General features: G+C 45.1%; 1 protein-coding gene across 1 annotated transcript in view; it reads left to right on the top strand.

The window, feature by feature from the left end:
* npr3 (natriuretic peptide receptor 3) overlaps positions 1-15,595 on the top strand; it is a 69,035-nt gene extending 53,440 nt beyond the window's left edge. Inside the window, exons 4-8 of the mRNA XM_084180836.1 lie at positions 6,792-6,927; positions 11,351-11,445; positions 11,935-12,055; positions 13,037-13,124; positions 15,239-15,595. Coding sequence (XP_084036962.1) covers positions 6,792-6,927; positions 11,351-11,445; positions 11,935-12,055; positions 13,037-13,124; positions 15,239-15,350 — 552 coding nt within the window. The 3' untranslated portion in view covers positions 15,351-15,595. The remainder of the gene's footprint in view (positions 1-6,791; positions 6,928-11,350; positions 11,446-11,934; positions 12,056-13,036; positions 13,125-15,238) is intronic.
* Positions 15,596-17,256: the final 1,661 nt, after the last annotated feature.

Here is a 17,256-nt window from a genome sequence, read left to right as displayed (position 1 = left end):
TGTTGTGTGACTTTTCACCAGTGTGAAGAAGTTAACATGTGGTTGCTCCTTTTAGCGGCAGTACTCAAAGCTGGCCCCTGTGGGCTGAAGTAGACAGGCCTGGGACGAGAGGACACTGTCACAATCACAGCTCCTGCCTAGTCATATAACGTTGCCCTGATGAGTCTTTCTAATTGTGCTAGTGAGGAGGCAGTATGAGCATCCTCTCTGTTCAGCCTCCCCACCCCATTGGTTTCCCCACTTCTGACACTTCAGCTACCAACGTTCAGCCACTTGAGAATGTCACAGCACTCTACGCACACAAACACACCTTCCTCCGCCCTCTTCCTCCCAGCCTCCTCTGGCAACATTTGTGTCTGTTTGTGTGTGTATACTGTAACCTCAAGAACATTAACCTTAACAGTTCCTACAACAGTACTATGAACTTTTGTATGTAACAATGTAGCCTTACGATCAGCAGTACCTACTTATGTAACATGCATAGGATTTAAGGTCTATCATACGGGAGCAGCCCTCTGTATGTTAACCAGTGGAGGCTCCTCAGAGGAGGAAGGGGAGGACCATCCTCCACAGTGAATTTCATAAAAATTGTGAAACATTAAAAAAAGTTATCATTTTTTAGATAAAACTGTACTAAGTATATTCACGTCACCAAATAATTGATTAAAACACACTGTCAAGGTCTACAACAGCGCTCTGTAAGGTAGCACCATGGTGTAGCCGGAGGACAGCTAGCTTCCGTCCTCCTCTGGGTACGTTGACTTCAATGCAAAACCTAGGAGGCTCATGGTTCTCACCCCCTTCCATAGACCTACACAGTAATTATGACAACTTCCGGAGGACGCCCTCCAACCTTTCAGATCTCTTGCAGCATGAGGAAGTTAAGGTAATATTTAGTTTTTATTCATTTATTGCCACCGGTGTAACTACTAAACTGCTTGCTGATTGTACTGCATGATTGTAGCGTGTTTACTAACGCGTTAGTTCTAGTAGCTATGTTGACTATGACGTCATCTAATATGGTGACAACGATGTAGGCTGTATGTAGCGGTTATGTTAGTTCAACTGTAGGTTGTGTGTAGCGGTTAGCGGTTATGATATGAAGGTTTGGCTTGAAAAGGTTTTTTCGTCTGGGCGCAGATACCTGATGTGTTGTGCACTGAAGTCCACAAGCGAAGGGAAGATGCGAGAAGGAATTATACAGTGAGCAAAGTGATGATGCTGTTTTTTATGTGGCTGCTATGAAAGTGAACTGTGTTTGCGTGTGATCAGGGGTGCATTTATTCTGCCGATTCTGTTGGAAAATGTTTCTTAAACGGAAGCAAATTAAACGGGGATAAACATACCTGAATTTGTCCAATAGAAACTCTTGTTTACAACTGTTTGGATTAATTGATTACACAATAGATCAGCTAGATGCAGGCCAGAGTGTGTCACTGTCTGTCCTAAAATGTATCTCTCGACCTGTGCACCTACGTTGTAAACTTTTATTCGTAGGCTATGTTGAAGCAACCTCATGATGGGTGTAGGGAAAATTTGAGTATCATGTAGTGGGTTCAAGTCTGGGCTCTGGCTGGGCCACTCAAGGACATTCAGAGACTTGTCCTGAAGTCACACCTGCGTTGTCTTGGTTGTGTACTTAGGGTCATTGTCCTGTTGGATGGTGAACCTTCGCCCCAGTCTGAGGTCCTGAGTGCTCTGGAGCAGGTTTTCATTAAGGATCTCTCTGTACTTTGCTCCGTTCATCTTTCCCTCGATCCTGACGAGTCTCCCAGTCTCTGCCGCAGCATGATGCTGCCACCACCGTGCTTCACTGTAGGAATGGTATTGGCCAGGTGATGAGCGGTGCCTGGTTTCTTTCAGACGTGACGCTTGGCATTCAGGCCAAATAATTCAATCTTGGTTTCATCAGACCAGAGAATCTGGTTTCTCATGGTCTGAGAGTCCTTCAGGTGCCTTTTGGCAAACTCCAAGCAGGCTGTCATGTGCCTTTTACTGAGGTTTGGCTTCCGTCTGGCCACTCTACCATAAAGGCCTGATTGGTGGAGTGCTGCAGAGATGGTTGTCCTTCTGGAAGGTTCTCCCATCTCCACAGAGGAGCTCTGGAGCTCTGTCAGAGTGACCATCGGGTTCTTGGTCACCTCCCTGACCAAGACCCTTCTCCCCAGATTGCTTCGTTTTCCCGGGCGGCCAGCTCTAGGTAGAGTCTTGGTTGTTCCAAACTTCTTCAATTTAAGAATGATGGAGGCCACTGTGTTCTTGGGGACCTTCAATGCTGCAGAAATGTTTTGGTACCCTTCCCCAGATCTGTGCCTCGAGTCTCATAGCTAAAAGGTCTGAATACTTATGTAAATAAGGTATTTCTGTTTTGTTTTGTTTTATAAATTTGCTAACGTTTCTAAAAACCTGTGCTGCAGAGATGGTTGTCCTTCTGGAAGGTTCTCTGGAGCTTCTGTCAGACCTTCTGGAAGGTTCTAGAGGACCTCTGAGTGTATTTTATACAGTCATTTCTGCTCATCTTTATCAAGGGGTCCAATAATTCCAGATCCCAGATGTATATGGGACCACTTGACCCTGTTTTGTCCTGGTGTAAACAAACCTCTATCTGTTTACCATAACAATCATAATACCACACAGAAAATCATCTGTTCACCGGCAATTTACAGCCTAAACTACCAGATACTGTAAATAATGAGTCGGTCCACACTCAGTCTCTTGCTAAACAAACAATTTGGCCCATATTTGTTTTCACAGGAAACCATGAAACCAACAGAAATCTTGAAATGTTTTCCCTTCCACTTAGACACAGTGAGTCATTGAGTACTCCTGATATCCTGTAGAAGACCTGTTCTAATGGGGCACATCAACAAGCACCGCTCCATGTGGTCCAGATCTGTGCCTCGACCCAATCCTGTCTCGGAGCTCTACGGACAATTCCTTCGACCTCATGGTTTGGTTTTTTGCTCTGACATGTACTGTCAACTGTGGGACCTTATATAGACAGGTGTGTGCCTTTCCAAATCATGTCCAATCAATTGAATTCACCACAGGTGGACTCCAATCAAGTTGTAGAAACATCTCAAGGATGATCAATGGAAACAGGATGCACCTGAGCTCAATTTCGAGTCTCATAGCAAAGGGTCTGAATACTTATGTAAATAAGGTATTTCTGTTTTTTGTTTTTAATACATTTGCAAACATTTCAAAAAACCTGTTTTCGCTTTGTCATTATGGGGTATTGTGTGTAAAAATCCATTTTAGAATAAGGCTGTAACGTAACAAAATGTGTAAAAGGTCAAGGGGTCTGAATACTTTCCGAAGACACTGTAACAATCAGTTTTCCATAGCAGTGATCAGGGTTCCACTCAGTCTCTAAACAAAACAACACTTATTTACTGTAGCCACAATAGGTGTCTTAGCTTCCTCACAAGAAACAAATGATCATCAACCACTAACTGAACGCATCTTGGTCCGAACGTTTTCTCAGTCTGACTGATTTCCATTGGCCGGATGGGCTGCACAATTACAACACCTATTTACTCTTACCTGTCGTCGCTTTCCTCATTCCAAAAAAAACTTAACAATCAACCATCACTGAACTGAACTCTTCTCGGTAGGAACGTTCTCCACAATGATCTCCATTGCTCGGCCGACTAGCCAATCACCTGCGTGCTGCCTGTGGTGCCCTGAGCACTGTGGAATAATGTTAAGACTAACACTAATTGGTTGATAATGTTCTGATTGGGATCATTGTTCCATTCCATGTCTTCTCTAATCTATCTATCCACTGCCCAATCTAAACAGGAAGTAATCTGTGCGCTGCAGAGGACTGCTGCTCAGGGGGAACTCAGTACCAGCCAAGATGATGTCACCTTCAGCAGCCTATCATCAGCCCCACAGCGGCAGGGAACTGGCTGATATAGTTAACAACCAGCTTTTTTTAAACAATATATTATTTATTTTTTGGAACTCGAGCTGCAGCCCTGGCGGGGGAGGAAGGAGAGAAAAAATATTTTTTTTTTGGGGGGGGGGGGAGGCTGATACCGAGGCTGGTACTACGTACAGAGGGCTTTCATATCTCAGAGACCGCTTTTCTTTCTCAATGCTGACAACACAAGCCTTAAACGTACTTTCCTCCTTCCAAATATATGGTCAAATCGTTTCAATAAAGGAATTGCACATTTCCCCAAAAAATACCCAAGTATAGAGCTAAGATTATTATAGAATATTTTTTGCAGAAACAAAATGCTGACGTGATCCATTCTGAAGCAAAATATATGAGCCTAGGTTTCAGTGGCGGTCGGTGCCGTTTAAGATGAGGGAGGACGATATAATTATTTAGGAACATGGCCTTATTTCTATTACAGCATATTGGATGACTGTCATTCATATTCCATTCACACAGCTCTGGAGAGACCTGAAAATAGCTGTGCAGCGACGCTCCCCATCCAACCTGACAGAGCTTGAGAGGATCTGCAGAGAAGAATGGGAGAAGCTCCCCAAATCAAATCAAATCAAATCAAATTTTATTTGTCACATGCGCCGAATACAACAGTTGTAGACCTTACAGAGAAATGCTTACTTTCAAGCCCTTAACCAACAATGCAGTTCAAGAAATAGAGTTAAGATTTATTTATTTTTTTAACACAAAAAAATAACACAATAAAATAACAATAACGAGGCTATATACAGGGGGTACCGGTACCGAGTCAATGTGCGGGGGTACAGGTTAGTCGAGGTAATTTGTACATGTAGGTAGGGGTAAAGTGACTATGCATAGATAATAGTATGTGGACACACCTTCAAATTAGTGGATTCGGCTATTTCAGCCACACCTGTTGCTGACGTGTATAAAATCGAGCACACGGCCATGCAATCTCCATAGACAAACACTGGCAGTAGAATGGCCTGTACTGAAGGGCTCAGTGACTTTCAATGTGGCACCGTCATAGGGATGCCACCTTTCCAACAGGTCAGTTCGTCAAATTCCTGCCCTGCTAGAGCTGCCCCCGGTCAACTGTTACTGTGAAGTGAAAACGTCTGCGGAGTTGCAGGCCACACAAGCACAGAGAACGGGACCGCTGAGTGCTGAACCGAAACTGTCTGTCCTCGGTTGCAACACTCACTACACTCAACACTCAGCACAAGAACTGTTCATTGGGAGCTTCTGTACAGCCCCACACAAGCCTAAGATCACCATGCGCAATGCCAAGAGTCGGCAGGAGTGATGTAAAGCTCGCGAATCCCGCTTCACCATCTGGCAGTCCGACGGACGAATCTGAGTTTGGCGGATGCCAGGAGAACGCTACCTGCCCCAATGCATAGTGGCAACTGTAAAGTTTGGTTGAGGAGGAATAATGGTCTGATGCTGTTTTTCATGGTTCGGGCTAGGCCCCCTTAGTTCCAGTGAAGGGAAATCTTAACGCTACAGCATACAATGACATTCTAGACGATTCTGTGCTTCCAACTTTGTGGCAACAGTTTGGGGAAGGCCCTTTCCTGTTTCAGCATGACAATGCCCCCGTGCACAAAGCGAGGTCCATACAGAAATGGTTTGTCGAGATCGATGTGGAAGAACTTGACTGGCCTGCACAGAGCCCTGACCTCAACCCCATCGAACACCTTTGGGATGAATTGGAACGCCGACTGCGAGCCTGGCCTAATCGCCCAACATCAGTGCCTGACCTCACTAATGCTCTTGTGGCTGAATGGAAGCAAGTCCCCGCAGCAATGTTCCAACATCTAGTGGAAAGCCTTCCCAGAAGAGTGGAGGCTGTTATAGCAGCAAAGGGGGGGGGACCAACTCCATATTAATGCCCATGATTTTGGAATGAGATGTTCGACGAGCAGGTGTCCACGTACTTTTGGTCATGAAGTGTTTTATTTTGGTCAATAAAAATAAACATCTTTAATAATTAAATTAATATGCCATTTAGCAGACGCTTTTATCCAAAGCGACTTACAGTCATGCGTGCATGCATTTTTGTGTATGGGTGGTCCCGGGGATCGAACCCACTACCTTGGCGTTACAAGCGCCGTGCTCTACCAGCTGAGCTACAGAGAACTTAAATCTTAAAAGATAGGGGTCAAAATCACTGGATCCCATGTTATCAATACTCCAGCACTCTCCCCTTGCGAGGATAACGACACTGAGCCTTTTTCTAGAATGTTTTATGAGATTGTAGATTGTAGATCTTATTCCATACAGAATCCTTTCCAGATCCTTGGTATCCTTCATCAGCGCTTATGGACTGCCCTCTTCAATTTAAATCACAGGTTTTAGTCCAGAGACTGAGGGCCATTGCAAAATGTTGATATTGTGGTCAATTAACCATTTCTTTGTGGATTTTGATTTGTGCTTGGGGTTATTGTCTTGCTGGCAGAGGCAACCAAGGTTTTTGGCTAAAATGTAAATGTAAAGTTCATGATGCCGTTGACCTTAACAAGGCCCCAGGACCAGTGGAAGCAAAATAGCCCCATAACGTCAAAGATCCACCACCATGTTTTACAGTAGGGATGAGGTATTTTCTGCAAATGCATTGTTCTTTTCGAAGGCGCACCAGTGGAGTGTCATATGAAGATAGAAATTGTCACATTTTTTTGTTGTTGTCAGTGGCCTTCACAGGCTGAGCAAAGAGGGAAGCGTCTAAGATAATTTTTTGTCCTCGTTCACCATTTTAAAGGTTTTCAAGGCCAGACATCCCAACGACTAACTGCAAGAGGGCCTGTGATACAGTATGCCAGGAGGAGATCAGGTGATGAATCCCTGTTTTCCTGTTGTTTTCTTCCAGATCAACATGTTCATGGAGGGATTCCATGATGCATTGCTGCTGTACGCTCTGGCGCTGCACGAAGCCATCAGGAACGGCCTCACCAAGAAGGACGGAGCAGAGATCACCTACCGCATGTGGAACAGAACATTTCAAGGTAAAAAACTAAACCCTCTGGTCATTATTAAACCCTCTGGTCATTATTAAACATCTTCCTTATCTCTTTCCCTCTCGATCTCTCAATTCAGTTTCAATTTCAATTCAATTTTAGGGCTTTATTGGCATAGGAATGTTTACATTGCCAAATCAAGTGAAATAGATAATAAACAAAAGTGAAATAAACAATACAAAAAATAACAGTAACAATTACAAAAGTTCCAAAATAATGACATCCCTTACTATATCCTCCACTCTCTCTCCTCTCGCTGTTTCATCATATGTATGTCCTCTGAGGACATTTCTACTGAGGTGTGGATCGTTTTACAAAGACTGTAAGACTGTTGGAGCATGATCTGAAGCTTAGATCTAAGACTGGAGCTCAGCATAGATTCTGTCTGAACGTCTCCTTGAGTTGTTCTGGCTCCCAGCTGGACCATTCATCACCCTTAATTAGGCCAATGTTGTCAACCGAGTTGAGCTGCTGGCATTCTCCACTCCTTTTTAATGGCTGTAGAAGGAAATTGATAGCATTATTGATATCACTATCAATTACAAAAGGCTATGGCGTTCAGCACAGCTAGCGCAGTGCAGTGCAGTGTAGCTTTGTCCTGAGCTGTTAACCAGAAAGGCCAAGTGCCAGACCAACAGGTCACCATCTACACCCCACAAAGCCATAGAGCCAGACCTCCAACAGCTGTTAACCAGAAAGGCCAAGTGCAAGTGCTTTTTAATGGGGGGGATTATTTAAGATACTATTGGAAGAGGTAGGGTTTCAGGTGCTTTCGGGAAGATGGGCAGGGACTCTGCTGTCCTAGCTTCAGGGGGATGCTGGTTCCACCATTGGGGTGCCAGGACAGAGAAGAGCTTATGGGTGGGAGGGCCAAGAGACCTGAGGTGGCAGAACGGAGTGCTCGGGTTGGGGTGTAGGGTTTGAGCATAGCCTGAAGGTTAGGGAGGGGCAGTTCCTCTTGCTGCTCTGTAGGCAAGCACCATGGTCTTGTAGTGGATGTGAGCTTCGACTGGAAGCCAGTGGAGTGTGCGGAGGAGCGGGGTGACATGAGAGAACTTGGGAAATGTTGAAAACCAGGCGGGCTGCAGCGTTTTGGATAAGTTGCAGGGCTTTGATGGCACAAGCGATGAGCCCAGCCAACAGCGAGTTGCAGTAATCCAGCCGGGAGATGACAAGTGCCTGGATTAGGACCTGCGCTGCTTCCTGTGTGAGGTAGGGTCGTACTCTACGGATGTTGTAGAGCATGAACCTGCAGGAGCGAGTCACTGCTTTGATGTTTGCAGAGAACGACAGGGTGTTGTCCAGGGTCACGCCAAGGTTCTTTGCACTCTGGGAGGGCGACACTGTGGAGTTGTCAGCCGTGATGGAGAGGTATTTGAGCGGGCAGGCCTTCCCCGGGAGGAAGAGCAGCTCTGTCTTGTCGAGGTTGAGCTTGAGGTGGTGGGCCGACATCCAAATTGAGATATCTGCCAGGCATACAGAGATGCGTGTCGCCACCTGAGTGTCAGAAGGGGTGAAGGATAAAAGTTGTTGAGTGTCATCCGCATAGCAATGATAGGAGAGACCATGTGAGGATATGATGGAGCCGAGTGACTTGGTGTATAGAGAGAAGAGGAGAGGGCCTAGAACCGAACCCTGGGGGACACCAGTAGGGAGAGTACGTGGTGCAGACACAGATCCTCTCCACATCACCTGGAAGGAGCGGCCTGCCAGGTAGGATGCTATCCAAGAGTGTGCAGAGCCTGAGACGCACAGCCCTGAGAGGGTGGAGAGGAGGATCTGATGGTTCACGGTGTCAAAGGCAGCGAATAGATCTAGGAGGATGAGAACAGAGGAGAGAGAGTCAGCTTTGGCAGTGCGGACAGCCTCTGTGACACAGAGAAGAGCAGTCTCGGTTGAGTGATCTGTCTTGAAGCCTGAATGGTTAGGGTCAAGAAGATCATTCTGAGAGAGATAGCGAGAAAGTTGATCACAGACAGCACGCTCAAGTGTTTTGGAAAGAAAATAAAGAAGGGATACAGGTCTATAGTTTTTGACGTCAGATTAGTCAAGTGTTGGTTTATTGAGGAGGGGAGCAACTCGGCCATTTTTACATCAGAGGGGACGCAGCCAGTGGTCAGAGATGAGTTGATGAGGGAAGTGAGGAATGGGAGAAGGTCTCCAGAGATGGTCTGGAGAAGGGTGGAGGGGAGGGGGTCGAGCGGGCAGGTTGTCAGGCGGCCAGACCTCACTAGTCACAGGATGTCATCTGGAGAGAGAGGGGAGAAAGAGGTCAAGGCGTAGGGTAGTTCTGTGTGAGTGAGACCAGTGGACTCAATAGGATGAGTGAATGAGGAGTGGATGTCGTCAACCTTTTTTCGAAAGTGGTTGACAAAGTTGTTCGCAGAGAGGGAGGAGGGGGGGAGGATTAAGGAGGGAGGAGAAGTTGGAAAAGAGTTTCCTAGGTTTAGAGGCAGAAGCTTGACATTTAGAGTGGTAGAAAGTGGCTTTAGCAGTGAATACAGAGGAAGAGAAGGTAGAGAGGAGGGAGTGAAACGATGATAGGTCCCCCAGAAGTTTAGTTTAACTCCATTTCCGCTCAGCTGCCTGCAATGAGTCACTCAGCCACGGAGCAGGAGGGGAGGGCCGAGTCGGCCGGGGGGAAAGGGGACAGTGCGAGTCATAGGATGTGGAAAGGGAGGATAGGAGGGTCGAAGAGGCAGAATCAAGAGGGAGAAGGATTTAGCAGAAGGGAGAGATGATAGGATAGAAGAGGAGAGAGTAGAAGGTGAGAGCAAGTGAAGATTGTGACGGTGCATGACCATCTGGGTAGGAGCTGAGTGGTTAGGGTTGGAGGAGAGATCGAGAGAAAAGGAAACGAAGTAGTGATCAGAGACATGGAGGGGGGTTGCAGTGAAATTAGTAGGTGAACAGCCTCTAGTAAAGATGAGGTCAAGCGTATTGCCTTGTGAGTTGGAGGGGGACCGGGAAAGGGTGAGGTCAAAAGAGGCAAGGATGGGAAAGTGAGAGTTCGGAAAGAAATGAATCGAAGGCAGACCACAGATCGGCAGTTCCAAACGCTGCCAGAGACCAGGAATTCCACATGGGGTTGTGCGCGCTGGGTACACTAAATTAGAAGGGTTGTAGCCAAGGGGAGAGGAGACAACAGGTATAGGAAACACATACAAAGCTACAAAAGATCAAAATGAGATCATCTGTAAATAACTAGGTAAGATACTCAAGTCAGAGAGCCTTCCTTTCTTTCCTTTGTCGAACAACTCGGCAGGACCGTCTTTGTTTTGACTACGGTCTGGGTTTTGTGACAAAACCGCCACTGACACGACCGCCGCTTACAGCTGCCGCTGAGAAACCATGGAAACTGAAGAACTAACACTAATTGCTAATTGCCTAGCAGAGGTGGAGACCACGCCTCCCTGTACTAATTGCTGAAACCACTCCCCCTCCATTACAGCCACTGATTACCAAAACAAGTCATAAATTGCCCCGCCCCCTTTGATCCTGGTTGATGTGTCAACAACTATCTGCAAGGTGATGAGCAGTCAGCAGTTCACACACCAAGTAGGCCACTGGGAAGCAGTCAGCGGTTCACACACCAAGTAGGCCACTGGGAAGACAGGCAGCACTTAAAGTAGATGGCCCTAGCTAGCTACAAGACAGCACTAGACCACAACAGATAAAGACACAAAAAAAAGTATACTTATCACTCCTGAAGATATCAGGCTTACAGCAGTATGTAGGCTTACAGCAGTATGTAGGCTTACAGCAGTATGTAGGCTTACAGCAGTGTGTAGGCTTACAGCAGTATGTAGGCTTACAGCAGTATGTAGGCTTACAGCAGTATGTAGGCTTACAGCAGTATGTAGGCTTACAGCAGTATGTAGGCTTACAGCAGTATGTAGGCTTACATCCAACAGACAGAATGGCGACAGACCAATCCAGTTCCACAATATCTCCTCCAGATAACTCAGTTAAAGTCTAATAGGAGTGGGATGAGTCAGAGTGCAAAACCTTTCATCTGCAATGATTAGAGTCCAGTTACAGAACGGATGTCCCCTCGCCAAACTGGTTAAAAATCCAAGCCAACACATTGCCAGCTCTCAACGTGAAGTAACAATGTTTTGTTCAGCAGGAATCGTCAAGAACAGGGTCATATTTTCTTGTTAAAATAAAGAAAATGTTAAAAAATGCCAACAATTTGGGAACACAGCCGTGGGGATGAAATTACAATTCGTGGATGGCCTGCCAACACAAGCGGTGGGAGGAGAGATGGGATTTCCTGTTATATTGGCCGGGGGACGGAATTCCTCTACTCTGCTCTCCGCTCTCTGTTTTCCTTGGAATGTTGGGCTCTTGTAGCTAATTATTTCTGCCATTCTTTGCATGCCGCTGGTCCTCTGGTTGCTGGGGCTAGGCATCGCAGGCCAGGTGTCTATGGACTTCAACGGAGACAGATACGGAGACTTCTCTGTGATGAGCATGACCAACACCAAGGCAGGCACCTATGAGGTAAGAACAGGACCCTAACACCAACCCTCCTTTATCAGGGTCCTTATTGATAAAGCATCTCAGAGTAGGAGTGATATGAACTAGGATCGGGTCCCCCCCCCCCCCCCCCCCGTCTGTGTGATCTTATTCATTATAATCTAAAAAGCAAACTGACCCTGTGTCAGCACTCGTACTCTACACCTATGATGTAAGAAGAAAGCCATCAGATAACATCCAACCTAATCCTGTAACCTCTAGCATCACTAGTGATCAGATGGCTTTTTTTCGATGGCAAAAATCTTTCTCAATGGGACTGTATAAGTCATATAGAATGCCAGTCGGCTTTTCAAATGGCCCCTTATAAATTATGTTCATAAAGGACTGTACAACTTCCGTAGAATGCTATTTGGCTTGTCAAAAATCCCCCTTCTCCTCCTAGTTGACCTTTTTTTTTAGCACAACTTCTCAATCTGTGGGTCCTATTTGAGATTGACAGCTGTTTGTTCCCAGACGGTGTGTAACTATCACGGTGTGAAGGAGAGTTTCCAGATGCTTCCGGGGTTCAATCCTGACCATTTCACCCTGAGAGGACTACATAGAGCCTCCCACACAGACCTGCCAGACAAATCATGTAAATTATCTCTAATGATCTCTAATATTGTCTGTTCTATCTGTCTCCACCAACAAACACACACCAACAAACACAGACCTGATCTCTACTGCTCCTCTTCTCCATCTTTGTCGCTCCTGTTTATACCTGCCCCTTAAATGCACCCTTTGTTCTGATCTTGTCTTCTGGTCGTGCCCACATTATTAGACGGGTGTAGACGATTAAAATACACATTGTGATCAGATTTAAATCATCATTATACCGACCTCTAAAATCATTGACAGGTACCATCATTAAAATAAATGTATTCATATCATATTTTGAAAGAATATATGAAGAATTCATTTCCAAAAAGCTATATATCAATTTTCAGAAATGTTGGTAAATTTGCTTTTATTGTTTGAAAGTTTTCAAATAAATTGTTTTGTTTTTTTACTCTCTAGTCATGGCATAGGGTTGTTCAACGACAGACATGTATTTGTTTGAAATCTTTCATTTCAGAGAGACAAATAATCATGTTTTTCTTGCAAACTGCTATATATCCACCTCACTCTCAGAGAAATAAGTAGTACTGCTAGGTACACAGTCAAACACAGTCAAACGTACCAAATAACTACATTTTTAATAAGGGACAGTACAAATGATACATTTGTGACATCAATATTTAAAGAATGAAAAAAATTAATCTATACAGTAATATGAGATCTGTATGTAAAACATTTACATTTTACATTAATCATTTAGCAGATGCTCGTATCTAGACTTACAGTTAGCGCATTCATCTTAAGATAGCTAGGTGAGACAACCACATATCACAGTCAAATATACAGGACACGAACATTCCATTCATCTAAACAATGGATATATAGCGTCTGATTTTGATACAGACCTAAAATCTATTAACATAAATATTTAACACATTGGTTGATATACTGTTGTAACACAGGTGTACAGCAGAGGTGCAGTTAGCCCTTACTAATAGCCTCCCTCTGCCTCTCCAAGCAGGTGGACTAGGAGTATCTGCTGTTACTGGGATCATAGTGGGAGCCCTGCTGGGGACAGCACTGCTCATGGCCTTCTACTTCATCAGGTAAAACAGCACTTTGCTGAAAAAATACAGATAATGTTCAGTACTGTCTGTGTGGCTCAGTTGGTGGGAGTGGATGTTGGTTTCCTGCTGCAGGGCTGATCTAGTGGTTTCCGACTACAGGGCTGATCTAGTAAGAGTGGATGTTGGTTTCCGACTACAGGGCTGATCTAGTGGTTTCCGACTACAGGGCTGATCTAGTGGTTTCCGACTACAGGGCTGATCTAGTGGTTTCCTAATACAGGGCTGATCTAGTGGTTTCCGACTACAGGGCTGATCTAGTGGTTTCCGACTACAGGGCTGATCTAGTGGTTTCCTAATACAGGGCTGATCTAGTGGTTTCCTAATACAGGGCTGATCTAGTGGTTTCCGACTACAGGGCTGATCTAGTGGTTTCCTAATACAGGGCTGATCTAGTGGTTTCCTAATACAGGGCTGATCTAGTGGTTTCCTAATACAGGGCTGATCTAGTGGTTTCCGACTACAGGGCTGATCTAGTGGTTTCCGACTACAGGGCTGATCTAGTGGTTTCCGACTACAGGGCTGATCTAGTGGTTTCCGACTACAGGGCTGATCTAGTGGTTTCCTAATACAGGGCTGATCTAGTGGTTTCCTAATACAGGGCTGATCTAGTAAGAGTGGATGTTGGTTTCCGACTACAGGGCTGATCTAGTGGTTTCCTACTACAGGGCTGATCTAGTGGTTTCCGACTACAGGGCTGATCTAGTGGTTTCCGACTACAGGGCTGATCTAGTGGTTTCCGACTACAGGGCTGATCTAGTAAGAGTGGATGTTGGTTTCCGACTACAGGGCTGATCTAGTAAGAGTGGATGTTGGTTTCCGACTACAGGGCTGATCTAGTGGTTTCCGACTACAGGGCTGATCTAGTGGTTTCCTAATACAGGGCTGATCTAGTGGTTTCCTACTACAGGGCTGATCTAGTGGTTTCCGACTACAGGGCTGATCTAGTGGTTTCCTAATACAGGGCTGATCTAGTGGTTTCCTACTACAGGGCTGATCTAGTGGTTTCCGACTACAGGGCTGATCTAGTGGTTTCCGACTACAGGGCTGATCTAGTGGTTTCCGACTACAGGGCTGATCTAGTGGTTTCCGACTACAGGGCTGATCTAGTGGTTTCCGACTACAGGGCTGATCTAGTGGTTTCCGACTACAGGGCTGATCTAGTGGTTTCCGACTACAGGGCTGATCTAGTGGTTTCCTAATACAGGGCTGATCTAGTGGTTTCCTAATACAGGGCTGATCTAGTGGTTTCCGACTACAGGGCTGATCTAGTGGTTTCCTACTACAGGGCTGATCTAGTGGTTTCCTACTACAGGGCTGATCTAGTGGTTTCCTACTACAGGGCTGATCTAGTAAGAGTGGATGTTGGTTTCCGACTACAGGGCTGATCTAGTGGTTTCCGACTACAGGGCTGATCTAGTGGTTTCCGACTACAGGGCTGATCTAGTGGTTTCCTAATACAGGGCTGATCTAGTGGTTTCCTAATACAGGGCTGATCTAGTGGTTTCCGACTACAGGGCTGATCTAGTGGTTTCCTACTACAGGGCTGATCTAGTGGTTTCCGACTACAGGGCTGATCTAGTGGTTTCCTAATACAGGGCTGATCTAGTGGTTTCCTAATACAGGGCTGATCTAGTGGTTTCCGACTACAGGGCTGATCTAGTGGTTTCCTACTACAGGGCTGATCTAGTGGTTTCCTAATACAGGGCTGATCTAGTGGTTTCCTACTACAGGGCTGATCTAGTAAGAGTGGATGTTGGTTTCCGACTACAGGGCTGATCTAGTGGTTTCCTAATACAGGGCTGATCTAGTAAGAGTGGATGTTGGTTTCCGACTACAGGGCTGATCTAGTGGTTTCCTACTACAGGGCTGATCTAGTAAGAGTGGATGTTGGTTTCCGACTACAGGGCTGATCTAGTGGTTTCCTACTACAGGGCTGATCTAGTAGGAAAAGCGCAAGCCCCAGACTATAGGAGGCCCCTCTGCCATTTCACTGTAAACAAGAATCTGTGCACAATTACTGACCTGGTCTAAAGGAGAAGACAGACAATTCAAACCCTTCTCAAAGTCTTTTTGTCTTGTTTGGTTCCTAACAGGAAGAACTACAGGATAACCATTCAGAGGCGCACGGCGAGGGAGGAATGTGACATCGGGAAGCATCGTCAGTTACGAGAAGATTCTATCAGATCGAACTTCTCGGCCGCGTAGAGCATCACCATGGTTACCATCCGTTGCTCCTGACGTTCCCGTTCCAGGGAAGCAGCGTAGCGCGGAAGGAAGCATCATGGGAATGATGACCAGAGACTCTACACACTGTCCACGGCTGTCAGAGCAGTCATGCTATTTCAAGAAAGACATACTGTCATTTATTTGCGTTTTACATTTTCTCTTTTAAAGTTTTTGACTTTCATAAACTCAGGAAAGTTCCAATCACACAGCTGCACCACTTTCATCTCTGTTCAAATATATATATATATATATATATATATATATATATATATATATATATATATATATATATATATATATATATAGGTGTCTTCTCCCCTTAAGAGGGCCAGTACAGAAGACGTTAATAGTATAACATTTTGTTTTCACCTGTTTTTATAACAAACAGTGCGAGCAGTTTTTAACCGTGTAAAAAGCATTTGCACTCCAGTACAGGGCTACAGTAACACCAGAGATAACAGGGATCCATAAGCCTGTAACAGGTCAGATCAGAGATAACAGGTCAGATCAGCGATAACATGTCAGATCAGAGATAACAGGTCAGATCAGAGATAACATGTCAGATCAGAGATAACAGGTCAGATCAGAGATAACAGGTCAGATCAGAGATAACAGGTCAGATCAGAGATAACATGTCAGATCAGAGATAACAGGGGTTGATAAACAGGTCAGATCAGAGATAACAGGTCAGATCAGAGATAACAGGTCAGATCAGAGATAACATGTCAGATCAGAGATAACATGTCAGATCAGAGATAACAGGGGTTGATAAACAGGTCAGATCAGAGATAACATGTCAGATCAGAGATAACATGTCAGATCAGATTTGATGAGCTATTTAGCAGTTTTGTTTGGCAGTCTTATGGCTTGGGGGTAGAAGCTGTTCAGGGTCCTGTTGGTTCCAGACTTGGTGCATCGGTACCGCTTGCCGTGCGGTAGCAGAGAGAACAGTCTATGGCAGGGCTCTCCAACCCTCTTCCCCGAGAGCTGCCGTTTTCGCTCCAACCCTAATCTAGCACACCTGATTCTAATAATTAGCTGGTTGATGAGATGAACCCGGGTTAGTTCCAACTGCGGTTGGAGCAGAAACCAGGGGAATGGCCCGCAGAAACCAGGGGAATGGCCCGCAGAAACCAGGGGAATGGCCCGCAGAAACCAGGGGAATGGCCCGCAGAAACCAGGGGAATGGCCCGCAGAAACCAGGGGAATGGCCCGCAGAAACCAGGGGAATGGCCCGCAGAAACCAGGGGAATGGCCCGCGCTAAAGGGACCAGCCCCAAGCTACTTCAGGAGATTTCAGTCTTTGAACTCTGGATTACACAACTTTGGTATCTCTGCTGTGATTCGATCCTCAATCAACCAATCAAGTAATTTATAAAGTATTACACTTTGCAAAGTCAAATTCTCTGGAAAAAAACTCCCATCTACTTTGCTTATTTTCTAAAGTAAGAGTTTTCTAAAGGATTATTATTATTTTTTTGAGTAAATATAGTAATTCTGTAATATGCCCTCCCCCCAGTATACTGTATATTGCAGTATATGATGATTCTGAAACAACTACAAAGAACAGACTAAACTGGTTTCTTCTGAGATGAAAAGTAACATCTATTTCTCCTCTACAGTTCTGAGACCTGTTATTTGACTATATATATATATATGTGGGGAAACTATAGAATCATCAAAATGACATGTGTAAATTAGAGTTATATTGATGTATTTTAGTACACTAATAGAAACCTGAGATGAAAGATACAGACTCACTTATTTAGTACACGTCTGATATGAATGCATTATTAATAATATCAGATGCATTATTAGGGTTAGATGGTGTTAAACTGTCATTATTGCTCCTGGTTTCATGCACCCTTATATTATCCTCTTCCTG

The sequence above is a fragment of the Coregonus lavaretus genome, assembly GCF_964263955.1.
Source record: "Coregonus lavaretus genome assembly, chromosome: 17".
Lineage (NCBI taxonomy): Eukaryota > Metazoa > Chordata > Actinopteri > Salmoniformes > Salmonidae > Coregonus > Coregonus lavaretus.
Note: the sequence above shows the minus strand (reverse complement) of the source record. Positions and strands in the feature narration are given on the sequence as shown.